This window comes from Orycteropus afer, unplaced genomic scaffold (assembly GCF_000298275.1).
Source record: "Orycteropus afer afer isolate SDZICR_OR568_19922 unplaced genomic scaffold, OryAfe1.0 scaffold00133, whole genome shotgun sequence".
NCBI classification, from domain to species: Eukaryota; Metazoa; Chordata; class Mammalia; order Tubulidentata; family Orycteropodidae; genus Orycteropus; species Orycteropus afer.
Window position 1 is genome coordinate 2,725,768 of NW_006921720.1, and position 17,729 is coordinate 2,743,496.

The 17,729-nt window shown below is 36.4% G+C and overlaps 2 protein-coding genes across 2 annotated transcripts in view; one reads left to right on the forward strand and one right to left on the reverse strand.

The window, feature by feature from the left end:
- COL19A1 (collagen type XIX alpha 1 chain) overlaps window positions 1-2,474 on the forward strand; it is a 537,038-nt gene extending 534,564 nt beyond the window's left edge. Inside the window, exons 49-50 of the mRNA XM_007945183.2 lie at window positions 2,096-2,173; window positions 2,350-2,474. Of these exons, the coding sequence (XP_007943374.1) occupies window positions 2,096-2,173; window positions 2,350-2,474 (203 nt within the window). The remainder of the gene's footprint in view (window positions 1-2,095; window positions 2,174-2,349) is intronic.
- Window positions 2,475-12,416: 9,942 nt separating this feature from the next.
- The window catches only part of COL9A1 (collagen type IX alpha 1 chain), a 116,647-nt gene continuing 111,334 nt past the window's right edge, over window positions 12,417-17,729 (reverse strand). Inside the window, 1 exon segment of the mRNA XM_042781563.1 lies at window positions 12,417-12,601. Within this exon segment, the coding sequence (XP_042637497.1) occupies window positions 12,417-12,601 (185 nt within the window).

Here is a 17,729-nt window from a genome sequence, read left to right on the forward strand (position 1 = left end):
ATGAGACAAAGGGTATGTGAACTGCTGTATGGAAAGTGAATTTGCTCTGTAAACTTTCACCCAAATTCAATAATAAAAAAAAAAAAAAGTCAGGAAAAAGAAAAATTGTCATTTTAGTATCTTGAAGAAACTGAGGAATAAGGATTACAAATGATTCTGGTCTAAAATATATTTTGGAGAAATTTTAGGATACTTTCATTTCTAATAGAGCTTGTAAATAATAATTTTAAAGAATTCTTCATAACTTCTATAAAAAAGTCAACCAGACTTAAATTGACAAAAATTCCATTCTACTGATGAGAATGTAACAAGAGACATATGATTTCCAGTTTTCAAATAATTAGTAAAATGTTGTCCTCCCATAGAGTGTCTGACAACAAGCATATTTTGAATACACTTGAGCAGCTTCTATATAAGACTTCCTTGTCAGAGTTTGTTGATTTTGTCAGAAAGGCAGCAGAAAAACAAAACTTGCAAAAAGTAGAATCTATTTTTATGAGATATTTGCTGGCAATCATACTGTACTGATAATCCTGCCTATTTAAAGTGACATACAAACCTTACTGGAAAAAAAATAAAAGAAAACAAGAGGCTGCTATTCTGTGTTTTGGCCCCTCCCCAGGAACACACAAAGAGTTCAAGCTTTCTGCTCCAGTAGATCCATAGATATGAAGTGTTCAGAAAACAAAATTATGAATGTAACTTCAGAGCTTTTTCTCTGTCTAAAAGTTTTCTCAAAAAGGAAGGATAAAAAATATGTATAAAATCACCACCCTAGTGACCTTGCAAACCTCAGACACCATTGGTTGAATGAGGCCTATTCATGGCTTGCCATGATTGAGTTTGAGAAAGGCTTGAAATTAGGGATTCAGCCGAGAGGAAAGGAAATGTGGGTACTGACCATGACGTTGGTTAGATGACAGCTCTTCTGAAATACCTAAACCCTCCCACTGCCATTGAATCAATTCCTACTCATAGTGACACATAAGGTTTCCAAGGCTGTAAATCTTCATGGAAGTAGACTGCCTCATCTTCCTTCTGCAGAGCATCTGGTGGGTTTGAACCACCAACCTTCTTGTTAGCAGCTTTGGTGGTGTAGTGGCTAAAACATTCAGCTGCTAAATGAAAGTTCAGTAGTTCAGACCTCTAGCCACTCCATGGGAGAAAGATAAGGCAGTCTGCTTCCATAAAGATTTACAGCCTTGGAAATTCTATGGGACAGTTACTCTGTCCTATATGGTCACTATGAGTAGAAATCAACTCAATGACAGTGGTTTTTTGGTTATTATATTCTGCTGTAATAACACAAAAATATGAAAAACACAATTTATGGCCAACTGTTTCCTTCTTACATCCTTGCTGTAACTTTTTATAGTTGTATATTTTTAAAATCCTTTTTGCCTTATTGCACTTAAACAGTTTGATATGTAAGTTTAACATGTGGTTAAAGCAAAACACCTAGCTGATATACTACACCTGTTGTTGTTATGTGCCATTGAGTTGGACCCGACTCACAGAAACCCCTCCTTAGGTTTCCAAGGAGGTGGTATCACTACAGAAGTAGATTGCCAAACCTTCCTTCTGAGGAGCAGCTGAGGGTTTGAACCCTCACTTATTGACTACCTTGTTATCCACTATTTCACATTTACAATAGTAAAAAATCTACTATCCAACTATTTTGCCCATTAACAACATATATCTGGCAGTAGTGAATGCCAAGATGTGAGGCAAGAGTAACAGTGGTTGTGATAGTTAATCTTATGTGTCAACTTGGCTGGGCCATGATTCTCAGTAGTTTGGCAGTTATGCAATGATGTAATTTGGCAGTTGTGTACTGATGTAATTTGGCAGTTATGTAATGATGTGATGTCCTCCATTTTGTGATCGGATGTGGTCATGCATTTTTGTGTAATGCCAATTTTCACATAACAACTTGGTCTTTGGAAGCTAAAAGTGTCAATAAGTGAGGAGTAAGTATGTATTAAACAAAGGAAGGTCATAAATATAGATTAAGGAAACGGTTCTTACATGTGCCATGTTCTCATAGAACACTCTTATTTTTTTGTGTCTCTCTGTTTATATATCTCTCATTTAGGCTACCGGGGACAGAAAGGAGAAAGAGGTGAACCTGGAATTGGGCTGCCAGGGAGTCCTGGTCTTCCTGGGACTTCAGGTAATAGTGATAGTATCTTCACAACACAGCCAAGCCTCTAAAAATGCGAACCACCCCTTTGCCCCTTTGTCTCTTATGTGTTGCTACAGGTCAAGTAGAATGGTCCATGTTGGTTGGAGTGAGAAACCAAGAGTCATATGTGATCTGCCTTTTGATGAGTTATTTTATTTCATCAGCCCCAGGTGTGCCAGGTTCACGAGGTGCTCCAGGTCCTCAGGGCCCCCCAGGCCCTAGTGGAAGATGTAACCCAGAAGATTGCCTCTATCCTGTGTCTCATACCAGACGAACAGGTGGAAAATGAACAACACACCTGAGGAAGACTTGGTTCCTGGTGATACCTCTTTGCCATTGAGGCTATCTTAATATGACAAACCCTCATAATATGTGGACTTTCTTTCTTTCTTTTTGGTATAGGACAGACATTAAAAGCAGCAATAGTTATTGCAATATCAGCATTTAAAAATTTTTCCCAAATTCATTCCATATGTTTTGCTTTACCATTACAATTTTTATTCAGGGTTTTATATAAAATATGCAAACAAATCTTATCATTAGTTCTTCAAGAGGAAGTTATATCTCATGATTTAGTGCACTGATGATGATGTACATTTTGTAGTCTCATCAACATGTGTTTGGCCTTTGGTTACTGAATTTTAAAGTTTCAGAATTTTCTTGAAGTTATCTTGGTTTTTAAATTTATTACCATTGCTAAAAATTTTGTCAACTTTTGAAATAGTTTGCTGCTTCTGTTGAATGTTTTTGACTGCTTTTTTATAGTGTAAGAATTGTTACGCCATCCTACATCCATCCTACTCATGCAGAGAAACAGGCAATAAGAGCTTCACTTTATAACTTATGTTTCAGAAAACCAGAAGAGGCTATCAGGGAGCAAAAAAAAATCTATATATATATATCATTGCGAACTACTGAAATTATGTTGTTAGGTCTGTATAAGAAGTTCAATTCAAAACAATCACCAATGGCTTGAATATGCACTGCCTGAAAAGGAAGGAACAAATTTTGATTGTGTAAGCACATGTTCCGTTAGAAAAGTCTTAACACTCTGTGACCTTCAATGAATTTCTTATTTGAGAAGCAGAAAGCTGTTTTCCCTAAGAGGTGTTTGGTGATGAAAGGCACCAAGCTGTCACTGGTACTCTTGAAAGGTCAATAACTTACCAAGGTCTTTGGGTTCTGTAGCCATTATCCTTCTCACCTCCTTACTTGCAGAGTTTAAGAAAAAAACTGGCCATCAGAACAAAGGATGGGATTTGTAGCAATTGGAAAAGAATCACCTTTTCTCTTGATGATGAATATGTGGTATCGGCACATGCATACCAAGAAAGTGAAACCTGAAATTTCTGATGGAAAATGAGGTCTCTTCTGAAGCTGAAGCAAGAGATGCAGAGCATTGAAGGAAAGCCATGGGACTGAATATGCAACCAGCTCTCAGACCAAAGAATTAACACTCATGTCTGAGAGAAGAAACAGGTGCTGCAAAGACCATATCCTCTGAAATCAAATGAAAATATGATAATAATCACTACATTTCTAAATGGTCTTCTTGATACCTATTTGTACATTATTTGGAGGAACTAGCAGTTGAAAACAATTGGTTTTCTAGGATATTGGACATGAAGATGTTGCTGAAATCCAGATGGTCAACCCAGAGATGCTGTGACAACCCCTGCTGCTACAGAAATCAAGAGTTTGTGCCTCTTCAATGAGCAAGATAGATTCCAATTTGGTTAAACCAGGATAAGATGATTGCTTCTTTGTTAATTGAAAACTGGTGTAGAAAGGCAAGCTCACTGAAACTGGAAAAAGCTGTGAACAGAGTTGTGTCTGGAGAGGATGCCTAAATTAAGGCAGTGTTTGTTCAAATGTACTCATGACTTGAACTGGTTTTCATTATACATAAATGAACTGCTGGTCAGGCGTAGTCTACATGGCTGTGCATACGTACAACCTTTTACTTAGTTCATATTGATTTATGCTGTGTTTTTTTTTTTCAATTCCAAGTTTATTTATTTTCCAAGTTTATTTAAGTATTTTTAACTCTAAATCAATTTTCTTCATTTTTTTCCTGTGCAATACCTACAATGGTGCTGTTTTAACTTGCACAATTGGAATATATGTATGTGCATTTCTTAGTAGAATGATAATTTATCCCAAAGTGTACATAGATCTTAAATCTGGTGCTATGTGTATATCTTGATCTTTTCATTTTTTTAATTATAATTCTGGAAGCTTTCAATTAATCTATAATATGCCATTCATGTTAATTTACTTGAATTTGTCAGAAAGCTAAACATTTTATGTTTTCAAAGATTATTTTTCATATTAATTAATAGGTTATCTTTTTGCCTCTGCTAATTCAAAATTATTTTATCTTATGGTTTAATAGTTTCATGGACTTTTTTTTCTGATTATACACAATGTATTATTATTTTTAAGTTTTCTTTAGTTAATGCTTTCATATACTTAAAAAACAATTCAATTTTCTTTTATGAGTTCTGTTCATCTAATTCCACAGAATATGTTATGCATACTTTGTTACAGATTGTATATTTAGAAATCTTTCTTTCTATAATTTCCATTAATGTTTGACTGATTTATTCCTGTTTCAAGGATTTGGATTTTATTCATGGGAACTGAGGTGGGGAGAGGGTTACATAAATGTTACGTGGTGCATATTGCAAAGTAGAACTGTCAAAATGATTGGAACTCATTTTTTTGTTAACTTAGACACATGTTAATCTGCCCTTTGCATAACTAGAGAAATGGGGCTATACCCATGCGGTCAAGCTTCTCTCACACTACATCTTATTTACCTTCACACACTTTTCCCTGCCTCAGCTCTAAGCAATGATACACAATAGACGATGGAAAAGAGGCTGAAACCAGCTAATGCAGTACTAACTGAAGTAGAGATGTGGCAGTTGCTTAATTCCTTTCATAAACGGGAATTAAGCAAAGTAGAGTGGAAAATTTTTGCCCTAAATAATTTGGTGGTCACCAAATCTCTTATACCAGGGTACTCCATTCCAATACATCTGTTTACTTTTATATAGATATCAATAATGTCTACAGCAGGGAAGAAAAACTATCAAATTTCCTGAATTGTATGTCATACCAAATTATTATAGGCCTTGACAACCATAAATATTAAAATGATGTTTGCCCTAGACAAGTATATTTGAATTCCAGTCATTTTTATACCAAGATTAATTAACACTTTTCAGAGAGAAATCCTTCTAAGCAAAGAAACAGGTATGACTTAAATTAATATTTAGGACTGATTACTAACAATTACCATAGCTACAGGAGCTCTGGTGGTATAGTGCCTAAGGCATTTGACTGCTAACCAAAAGGCTGGCAGTTCAAATCCAACAGCCACTCCTGGGAAGGAAGGTTGGGCAATCTACTTCCATAGTGATACCACCTCGGAAACCCAAGGAGGGGTTGCTATGAGTCAGATCCGACTCAACGGAAGTGAGTTTGGGTTTTTTTGTTGTTTGTTCTTGGAGTCTAAAGATAAGAGGAAGAATAATTCATGAATTTGCTCATTGTTATTTCCAAATGAAGACATTAACCATCACTTCTAGATATAACAGAAACACAACCAGTCTTAACCTTTTAAATGTTTCACCTTGTAATCAAAGTAATCTAATGACTTAAAGTAGCCCCACATGCTTATTTTTTTTATTTCTTGACATTGTTGAAACTTACATTTTTAGTCACTTGTTACGTTATAGAGCTGAAGTGATTATCTTGAGATATGCTATCTATAAGAATTGTCATTTGCTATTTGGTTTGTAAAGTAACTTTTTATGAATATGTATTATGAGTTAATTAGTTTCACTTTTCTGCAGTCTTTCTCATCTGCTGAGAACCTGTGATATACCTCTTTTGTCCACAAGATGGTGTTCAAAGTAACTCATTCAGAAAAACTGAATAGACTCACAGAAATCTAAGACAGCTTAGTGGACAACTAAATCAGACCCTTGCCTTTGCACTTTTTTCTTTTCACTTTTGTAAATAATTTTGTTTGGTTAATTGATGTTTTGGTTATTTATATGTTAATTTATGTTTCTCCTTATTTTAAATATTTTTATGAAGCAGTCACAATAGCCTCTGATTGCTTGGTTGTTTCAATTGGGATATATACATATCCTCATATATTCCTAGTTAACTTCTAAATTTACTACTTGTAACTCCAGTTTATTTGCACACTACCCTCATATTTTAGTGATTAACATAAAGACACCTAAGTAATGATCCTACCTTTCAGAAAAGACAGATACTCTTTTTTGGCAGACAAATAAAACATAGCATGAAGCTTATCACAAGAAGTAGACAATTATAAAATTATACAATATCTAAATCTCCATATTGTTCAAGGTATTTGAATTTTTACCATTAGATTTTTGTGATGGTTGCATTTTCGAGAAATAGATCACTATTTACAAAAGTATGATAAGGTAAACTGTTTTCCATAACACTGTTTTTTGTTTTCCTAATATTGGTAACTTTCTATGGAGGCCTGCTGGTGCTGTTGTTAAAGCGCTCAGCTGCTAATCAAAAAAAAGTTCAGCAGTTGAAACTCACTAGCTGCTCTGAGGGAGAAAGATGTGGCAGCCTGCTTCTGTAAAGATCACAAGACTTGGAAACCCTGTGGGGCAGTTCTACTCTGTCCTACAGGGTTGCTATGAGTCAGAATCAACTCATTGGCAACAGGTTTGATGTTAGTAATATTCTGAGGTTGAGAATTCTAGATTATGCTGAAGCTGTTTCAGTAACTCCTCAGAATAGTATTGCAGGTTTGTTCATCACTCTTGTTCTTAAACTACTTTTTCACACTGGTCTGTGTCTACCTTTTTAACACACCAGGTGTTTAGTGTCATTGTTTCCCAGTGCTCTTTTTTAATACTTAAAACTGAGACACATATTTCCCTTTATACCTTCTCTCATGGAGCTCACACAGACTCCTAAAATGAAGAGATTAGGAAAATAATTCAATTTGTATTTTTTATGCCTGGGTGCTTCAGAGCGTCCTAACCCTTAAATTGTATTCATTTATTAGTTGGTAAAAGTAGCATTAATTAAATTAAATTCACTCAACCACTAGGAGTATTAGGAAACAGGACAAACAGACATCTCAATTTTTATTGTGAGGTGCCGTTGTGCCATTGGAGCTATAATCCATTTCACTAAACAAATTCATGCCAGAATAACTGGTGAGTTTGTTGAAAGTGAATGAAGCACCAGACGAACACAGAAAAAATTAATTCAGGTAAGTAGACCCAAAGGAGCAAAACTTTACCTTCAAGATGAGACAGGATTATAAGACCAAAGCTAACTTTAAGAAAGCCTCAATGGGAAACAAAATTCAAGTTCAGGGCCAATGGTGATATGTTACAATTGAAGAAGCTGATTACTTGTTCTATGAATTTGTCAAAGGGGATTATCGATAAAGTGGGAGATTTTACTAAACTTAAAAGTAGTTAAATAGGATTTAAATTTATGCAAAGTGTGTGTGTTGCTTGACCATACTATGCTTATTGGTGTAAAAATGTTAGTTATATCACAAAGTTTTGTTTTGCTGTATTATTTAAAGTATATTTTAAGGATAAATACTTTTTAGTATATTAATCTATTTAAATTCAGGTTGTATTATGGCATATTTTATAACTATTTATTTTATAAATAACTTTTAGGATGTATTTTCCCCCATTTTGTTTGTTCTCTCTCTTAATATCAAATTATTTAAGGGTTCATTCAGCCTACTTATGTTAAGGGGAATGACACTAATTTTATTCTAAACCTCATGTGGATATAATACTCTGAGGCCTTGCTTCCTATCCATGTATTTATGCATCATGAGTTTGTCACCTGTCTCAGCAATAAAGAATTTGCCCCTAAATCAGGGAATTCTAAAAGGCAGTTAATAACACCACACCTACTCTTCAGCACTGTTTGTGACTGAAGTGCCACACTTAAGTTCCATCCTGAAAGATCTCAACCACACAATGTCCCAAATGCACTTGAATAGCAAGGGTGAGTCACACGAGGTAACTGTAAATGATCTCTTGCCAGGTTCATGTTTCTACTGTGCTGATGATTATAGTTTTGTTTGTTAGATGAATAAATACTTGGCTCATAAAAATTAATTTTATAACTCATCTCTCTGGGATCCCATAAAAGGTCAAGTCTGATGTTTCTGGTGAGAATTACAAGCAGGAACAAAAGTCAGAAAATGGGCAATCCTTTGTGGCTTTCGTCCCACAAAATGATCTCATGAAAAACATCTGAGACTCAATACTTTAGAGGGATCTGAGCAAGATAAATAGTACAATTAACTCTTCTCATAAATATGAGTTCTGAAATCATTAGTGATAAAACAACAGGCAGTAATTAGTTATATGTTTTCTTACCAGAAATTAATTATACCCAAGCATGCCACTGGATTTATAGGTTTATTTAGACTGGGAAATTATTTACATTGCTCTTTACGATCCTCACCTTCAGTTCCCCTTCTATAGCACATTAACTAGCTGCTCTCTAAGGAATAGTGTCACTCTGTTCAACTTGCAGGAAAAAAAGACAAATTCAAAGAAAATTGAAAAAGTTTCTTGAAACCAATAGGCCTTTTCTTCATTTGTTTTCACTTTAGGTATTTTAAATAACTTGGTGTCAAGAACAAAATATAAAGGCCTCATGTTAAAGGAAAAGTTACCTTGAATTGCCAGTTATTAAAACCAAAAATAGTATGAGTCAGCATTCACTTCTTGATAGAGCTAACAAGTATGTTACATCTCCTCTAGTGAATCATTTAAAGGCATTTGAGTATGTGGATCTATAGTCATACATTATTACAGATAACCAATTTTTATTTGATATTTATGGAGCCATAGTCACTTAATATCGCCATGTCCTAAATCACAAGCTCACTAAAAAAGTCTAAGTACACAATTACTTATCTCACTAAGATGAAAAAGGACTTGACCCATATGATGAAAATAAGTATGCCTTAAAAATATATATATATTTGAGATCATTTGTGTCCATTACCCATTTGTAAACAGCAAGCTGGTATTTTCTTAATGTTGCTTTTCAATTACTTTTGCCAGGGCAACCAGCAAATGTTAAAAAGTAATTCTTAACATTTGGAATGATTTTATGTACTCCTAGTGATTTTCCACTAATACCAGTTTATTTTGAAGTCTCAGATATTATACCAGAAAGATACTTTCATAGCAACAAAAAAAAAAAAAATTATCTATTTCTGATTATATAGATACACACAATCAAATGATATTCTAAAGCAGGGACTTACATTAAAGTTACTTTCAATTGCAAATAAATATTTTACTCATGATATTTAAGAATAGCAATATTGGCTTAGCTTGAAATATAAAGTGTCATAATCAAATCAATCACATAACTGGTAAGACTTCTCATGTGTACTCTTCTATTAGATAGAAGTCAGTTATCGAAATCATCACAGTGAATTCATATGCTCAGACTGGAAAGTAATTTCCTCAGTGCTCAACTAACTTGTCAGGTGTTTGGAATCGTACGATAATGCCATGCCACAGAAGCACAGACTAGAAATAAATCAGAAATCATTTAGCCTTGCTTACCATGTCAGTTTCTAACCAACTTTAATTATTCACACACTCCTGTCTCAATGAGTACCCTAGATGGCACTTATCTCACTTTTTTAAGTCTCAAAGAGGTTTTAGAGGTTTCTGCTTTGCTGGAGAGATACAGGCAGTCCCTGGGTTACAAATGCTGACTTTGGTACAACTTGTATTTGCCCTTTAATGTTACAGAGCAAGTATGAGTTGCCCTCACCTTGAAAGGATTGGACCAACCCCTACTCGCAATCAATTCTTCGTCATAATCACCTTCACTTACTACATGTGAAGATTTTAAATCATTGAAAAGGGTTCAAGCCTTTTCTTGCACTAAAGTAAGGTTAAATACAGGTTATGCACCTGTTCTGACTGACACAAATTATTAAATACCCAGGAACAGATCTCATTCATAGCCACAGGGGCTGCCTGTGTATTTGGCCTAATTCAATAATTCATCAACTTTCTTTTTCAAGGAGAGGATTTGCTGAGTACTTTTGTTTGCAGTTTTTCAGTCCAGTATCTACTGCTTCTGTAACCTATTTCACGTAACAAATTTCTAATGGATGGTTCCCCCTGCCCCACTTGGAATGTGTGGTTGTTTCCAATATTGCTTACTCTGTCTGTGGAGTTTGTATTACAGCCTTTTGAGATTTATATCAGATTTCTAACACAGGTGAACAAACTGTTCTTTGAATTTTTTTTTTTCATTTTTTTATGACTGTGATATTACACAACTGAGAAACATGTTTATTTGGTTTATCTTTTTTTTTCTGCTGCTTTATTTGATTATGTCACTCCTGTTAAAATAAAACCATCTTGGTGAAAAGATAATGCAATTTCTTTGCAGTTATTTCATTATATATTACAGCACCTAGAAAAAAAAATGCTATCTTAATAAAGAGTATTTTAGGTCATTATAACAGATGCCTCTATTTCCAATAAGTATCTATTTGAAATGTGAGGAAAGAGAATCCTTCTTCACATGTATAAATGGTACTGATCTATGCAGATGAATGGGAATCATTCTCCTTCAGCATAATCCATGCCAGCAGCACAGAATTAGATTCTGTAAGCAGTTCTAAAGAGATCCAAAGACAGATTACATAACAATTGATTTTGCCAAGTAAATAGAGCTAGCATTTTAAATGTATAGAAAATGCACATGAGAAAAAGAAACTTATATCAAAAATCCTATTAGGGCTTCCTTTTGTCTTGAAAGGATTGCATTCCGTAAACTGACTGAAGATCTTGACTAGTTTGAGCTACTGTTGTATGCTGGGACAAGTCACTTACATGCACTGTGACATAAAATCTGATCAACAGTATCTATAGATGTTGGTGAAACAGCAAACCACTGTGACTGTGTGAACAGTAATAAAATGCCTGAGTGGTCAGGCAACAGCTATCTTTTATAAGAATATAGTGCTGTATCTGAGCTGCCATTATAAAATTTATAAGAAAAATGGTGAAAAAATTCATTTTTATAGCAGTGAAGTTCCTAATACGAATAAGCTAACAAACCATTGAAATGAAGACCATGGGTCTTAACCTAGGAAACATAAAAGGGGCCCAGGACATTTCTGAAATAGTATGGGAACATGTGTGTGCATAAATATTTGTGCATTTTTCTCAGGAATGAGTCCGTAGATTTCATTAGAATACCAAAAAGGTCCATGGAGCTCTCCTCCTCACACACACACTCATACACATTAAGTATTTCCAATACAACCTACAGGGGGAATAGTCAGAACCTTTTAATTTCTCTGTGTAGGAAAAAAAAAACTGATAGAAATATCAATAATTTAAAAAAATGTTTAATGTAACTAAATAACCTCAGTGACTTCTTTCATTGAACATGATTATTTATAAGAAAACATGCAAGAGATTAAGAAACAATATTTATTTTTTCTTTAGTACAACCAGAGATGTTACCTCAAACCTTTAAAATAAATAATCTCATCAATAAAACTTATGAATGCCAAGATATTAAAATTCCTTCTTTACTTTCATATAGAAGAGCTCAAAAATTGGAATACAGTACAGTTCACTAAATACTCAGGCTGAATATGAAAACCAACATGTAAGGAAATCATTCCAGATGACACTGCACTTTCTTGCCACTCCCAGCAGAGCACATTGATGGGGATTTTAAGCACCAATTGTAATGAATTCTAATGGGATTTCTTTATAAGTAGTAATCTTTTATACAGCTGAAATGAATATCTGAGAACATTTAAATAGAAAATGAAAATTACTGCAACTGAGGTAAACCAAACAGTTGTTTTTGTTTATTGGCACAGTGGCCCAAGATATATCACATATATGTAGCACACTAAAAAGTTCAAGATCCTGGGAAGGGGATTATAAATTTATTTAAAGGGAGGTTTTTTATTAATGACTCTGCCATCTCCCCTCTATGGGAAAGGAAAGAGGACTTTTTGAATAGCACCATCATTGTAAATCTGATTGTCAAGTAGGACATCTATAATAATGCTGAAGATAAATACATCGTCATCTTTTGCCCCAGCTTGGGTGATGTTTTTCTTCCAAACTCCTTTGCCAGGCATGGTTTATGCAGACATCCATCAACACTAAGCCTTTCATTGATCAGGCCCTTTGCTAAATGCTCGTTGACCAGCCTGAAGGGTGCAGGAGGCTGGCTCACAGAAACCAGGAAGGCCAGGAGGTCCCGGGGGCCCAGGCACACCAGGAATTCCTGCCACACCTGGAGGACCTCGCTCACCATCCCGGCCATTTCTCCCATAACTGGCAGGGCCTGGATCCCCTGAAACACACAAACAGTTGCACAGGTGAGCAGGAGAAGCCTCGGGGCTGCAAACAAGCAGAGGGCACCGGACCCCTCGCAGCCCTGCAGGGTTTGGTAAATGCTTTTAGAAATGACAAATGAAGATGAAATCCCTTCACTGAACTTGGATTTCACAAAAATTCATTGTAAAAGGAATACTAATCCATACTCCTAAACTGTGCTGAGACTTTGCCCACTACTGGCAACACTGGACCTCCACCAAGTTCCCGCCAAGGTCAAACCTTCCACCTGAAATTTTTCATTAAAGGTAATATCTGAAGTCTAAAGATATGAACTCTAACCCCTGAACTAACATTGGCTTTGTAATTGCTAATTTCTGATTCTCTGGTTCTAAATGAATGTTGTGCAGTCTTATCTGTGTGCCGTGCCATGGCTATCTTGCAATAAGTTAAATAAGTAAGTGACAAACCTGAGCATTTCTTTACTAAATTTTAAGATAAAACCTGACATGACAATGAGCTAGATATACCTGTATGTAAAAGGTGATTTCATGTAACTTATCTATAGCAATATTTCCACTGAGATATGCCAGTTTTGCCTTAACAAACATTTCCTAGATAGGAAAAATGCCCACAGGAGAGGCCACAAGCCAAACAATCACAGGCACTGAGCAAGTAATAAAGATGAGAGATCAGCAAACCCCAGCTGGCAAGCCAAACTCTGTTTTTGTAAATAAAGTTTTATTGGAACACAGCCAGGTTCATCTGTTTCTGTATTGTTCATAGCTGCTTTTGTGGTACAAGGACAGAGTTGAACAGCTGCAGCAGAGACCACACAGCCAAAAAAAAATCTGGCCCTTTACAGAAAAAAATCTTGCTGATATCTGATGTAGTAAAGAAATGAGCCTACCTTAAGAAAATTGATAGCACAAATGTAATGAAAATTGACCAGTTTTAGTCGACAACAGGGAGCTCTGGTTGTGTAGTGTCTAAGGCACTTGACTGCTAACCAGAAGGTTGGTGGTTCAAACCCACCAGCCACTCCTTGGAAGGAAGGTTAGGCAATCTACTTCCCTAGTGATACTGCCTCGGAAACCCAACGAGGGGTCGCTATGAGTCAGGTCCGACTCGACGGCACATAACAACAACAACAGGGAGGAGTGGAGGCCTGTAGGAATGCTGAGAGTGCATGCTGACAGCTGCTCTGCTCCAGCTAACAGCTGCCATGGAGGAATAAACGCTAGTGTTGCCAGATCTAACTTTTTTCAAAAGCAGTGGTTTTTTTTTTTTTTTAAAAAAAAAAAAAACACTCTCAATTTTTAAATAAACCAAAAACCAAACCCATTGCCGTCAATTTGATTCCAACTGATTGCAACCCTGTAGGATAGAGTAGAACTGCCCCATAGGGTTCACAAGGCTGTAATCCTTATGGAAGCAGACTGCAGAGCAACTGGTGGGTTTGAACTGCTGACCTTTCAGGTTAGCAGTTGACTGCTTAACCACTGCCCCACCAGGGTAGTAGCAACTAATGTTAATCTTCTATTTAACATTTGTAGAGCCAGCCCTGTCTAAATCCTTAAATTTAAAGGAATTTGTTCTCTAGTGCATAAAAAGAATGAAAAAGCAGATTTTTTTTAGATTTTCATGTTTTGTTCTCTATCCCAACACATCCCAAGAGAAGGCTTTTAACTTGCTGAGTGCTTTTTAGATTCATGCTCATCTTTGGAGAAAAAAGTTGAAGGGCCCATCCTATCCACCCTCGATTTCCTTTATGAAAAGCATATCTAGTCCAATCCTCACTTTGGTAAACGCAGCCATTTACCTTTGGAGGCTTGGATGACTGAATCATCATCAACACCACCTACAAATTGCTTTCCCTTTTTACCACGTCTCTATTTACAAAGCAGGCACTGTGCACAGTGTTGATCCCATTTTGCTTGTGTGAAAACTGAGACTTAGAAAGGTGTATCACTTGTCCATGGTCATGTAAGTAGAAAAGTGATGGAGTTGAAAGTGAGAGCCCTTGTCCACTACTCTAATCTACCTGGACATCCATATCTGTTGATTTGTTAATTCTGTGGAGGTGGCACAGGCTGTGTCTCTGTGTGTGTTTTGTTTGTTTTGTTGTCATTTGTTTAATTCATTGAGTTTGAGCTGACTAGGAAGTAGAAAGAGGTTCGAAAAGAGAAAGTTAACACTGATTCTTCTAACTATCATTACAAAGTAATGATATTTTCCTGAGTTTTTGCCAGCGGACCTGACTAGAGAACAAACCAGCCTTAGCGTAACAGTTTCTGGGCAGCACTTGCACCAGGCATTTGCTCTCAAGGATTTTGTGGGATCCTAATTTTGGGGTAGAACTATGTCATGGTCCAAGTAATTCAAGTAGTGAAGCTGACTCACTATGGCTGTTTACAAAATGGGCATAAATGTTTTAGTCTTAGCAGCTACATTAATGAATGCAAACAGATTTGCACCTCTAAGGAGATGACAGCATGGATCCAAAGTGTTCTCATTTCACTTTCCTGCCTCATGGGTGTGTGTCAGATACACTGCCTTAAGAATTCTGAAATGTCAAGGACTATAAAAATGTTATTACCAAGCAATCTATGATTTTTTTTAAAAAATGAATGCTTATGTCATTCTCTACGAGAACACTAGAGGGGAGTGGTGCTACATTGGTGGAAGCCAGTCCTGGCTGAAACCTTGTGAAGGACGCAGCCTCTCACCCATCATACGCTGCAGAGTGAAAGAGACTGTGCATGCAGGCAAAAACAAACAAACAAACAAAACTGCATATAATTTTCAGCATAAATAAGGTACTTGATGATTAATCTACTGGTTATGTAAATGTTGTATATGTACTAGGTTGCTATCGACTCAATGGCATTGGGGTTTTTAGGTACTTTCTCATAATTCTCACCTTATACTGAGCTTACTTGTGTGGTGTTTGACAAAGAACTATATGTTTAAGGATTGGTGTGAAGTGGTTATATAAGACCTCACAATCAAACAAAATAGTTTGAAGGAATGGAAATAGGGTAAGTGACTACAACAAAACTTAAGCCTAAATTGGGTATGCCCTTTATTTTGTTTTTCCATGCAGTGGAAAAGCTCACCTATCTGCAAACTTTGCACAAGAAGACCAAATAGACCAGGGCCAACCTGGCTATAACTTCCATGTCCAAGAACATGGAAAAACATTTCAATTCACAAGTCAATTTAAATTGACTTCATTTTAAATTATTCCTTTTCCTCAAAACTCAACTCACTGCCATCGAGTGGGATATGACTCATAGCGACCCCTCCTTGGGTCTGAGGTGGTATCACTACAGAAGTAGATTGTCCAACCTTCCTTCTGAGGAGTGGCTGGTGGACTTGAACCTCCAGCCTTCTGGTTAGCAGTCACATGCCTTAGGCACTATGCCACCAGAGCTTGTGAGTCTCTATTCCCTCAAATATTAAAAAAAAAAAAAAAAAAACAGCAATAATAATTACAGTTGTCATCAGGTGGATTCTGTCCTTTATAGGGTTTTTAGGACTGACTGATTTTTTGGAAGTAGATTACCAGGTCTTTCTTCCAAGGCACCATTCGGTTAGTAGCCAAGTGCACATTAATCATTTGCATCACCCAGAGACTCCTACAATATTGTTGTGTGCCGTCTAGTCGATTCTGAGTCATAATAAACCTATAGGACAGAGTAGAACTGCCCTATAGGGTTTCCTAGGCCATGATTTTCACTGGAGCAGATCACCAGGTCTTTCTCCCATGGAGCTGCCGGTGGTTTCAAACCACTGACTTTTTGATTAGCAGCCAAGTGTTAACCATCGCACCACCAGAGCTCCTACAATAATAATAGTAATAGCTAAATTTACAGAGAATTTGCCATAACCCAGGAACCTTTCCAAGCATTTTTTATATATTAACATATACCTTCCTCAGTACTTCTATTAAGTTAGGTATGGTTAACCATTGTCATTGAGTCAATTCCAACTCATAGCAACACTATCAAGCAGAGCAGAACTGTCTCATAGGGTTTCCAAACTGTAAATCTTTATGAAAACAGACTGCCTCATCTTTCTCCTGTGGGGTGGCTGGTGGGTTCAAACTACCAACCTTTTGGTTGGCAGCCCAATGCTTTAACCACAGCCCTACCAGAGCTCCTTTAGGTATAGTTAGTATGCCCATTTTGCAGAGGAGGAAGCTGAAGCACTGAGTAGAATAGCTGAAAGTAAGTGAAAGAGCCATGTATAAACCTTGGCAGCCCAGCTCCAAGTCCACCACTTCTTAAATATCTGCCCTCCTACTTACTGTATGGGAGCTCTGATAGCATAGTACCTAAGGCATTTGACTGCTAACAAGAAGGCTGGAGGTTCAAACCCACCAGCCACTCCTTGGAAGGAAGATTGGGCAATCTACTTCCACAGAGATAGCACGTCAGAAATCCAAGGAGGGGTCTCTATGAGTCAGGATCAACTTGACAGCAGTGAGTTTGGTTTTTGGTACTCATTGTAAGAAACAAACTAAACAAAATGATAGTCAGTGTAATTATTATAATAATCATGGTCTATGTTAGGCAATGTTGTTGTTGTTGTTGTTGTTGTTGTTATGTGCCGTCGAGTCAGCCAACCCACCAGCCACTCCTCGGAAGGATGTTAGGCAATATAGAGCATTAGAAACCAAGAGAGTATATAATCATTAACACAATGAACAAACTGAGTGATCATACAACTTAAGGAGGAGGGAGAGAAAAACAAAACTGTCCAAAAAAAAAAGAAAGAAAGAATTATAATTGACAGATAAAGAAGGCAGTTTTAACAGTTTTTTTTCAGATATGTTAGCACAAATAAAAATGATCAAATAATCTCTCTTCCATTCAGGAAGATTTGAGCCTCAAATTCAACAAGAAAGCAAAGAAAGTTGTCTAATAACCTGCAGGCTATTTATTTTAGGGAAAAGATATATTTATGCAGAAGATTCTGGACAAGTTCCTTCATAAAATCCTATGAAAGTCCCCTCCAAGTTCTAAAATTCTATTACTATTATGTTTGTGAGAGACCAGAAAGCATATTCAGAATCACATTCCAAGCTCTACCAAGGAAATAATTAATGGCCCACCCCATTAACGGCCCATCACAGTTAAGTG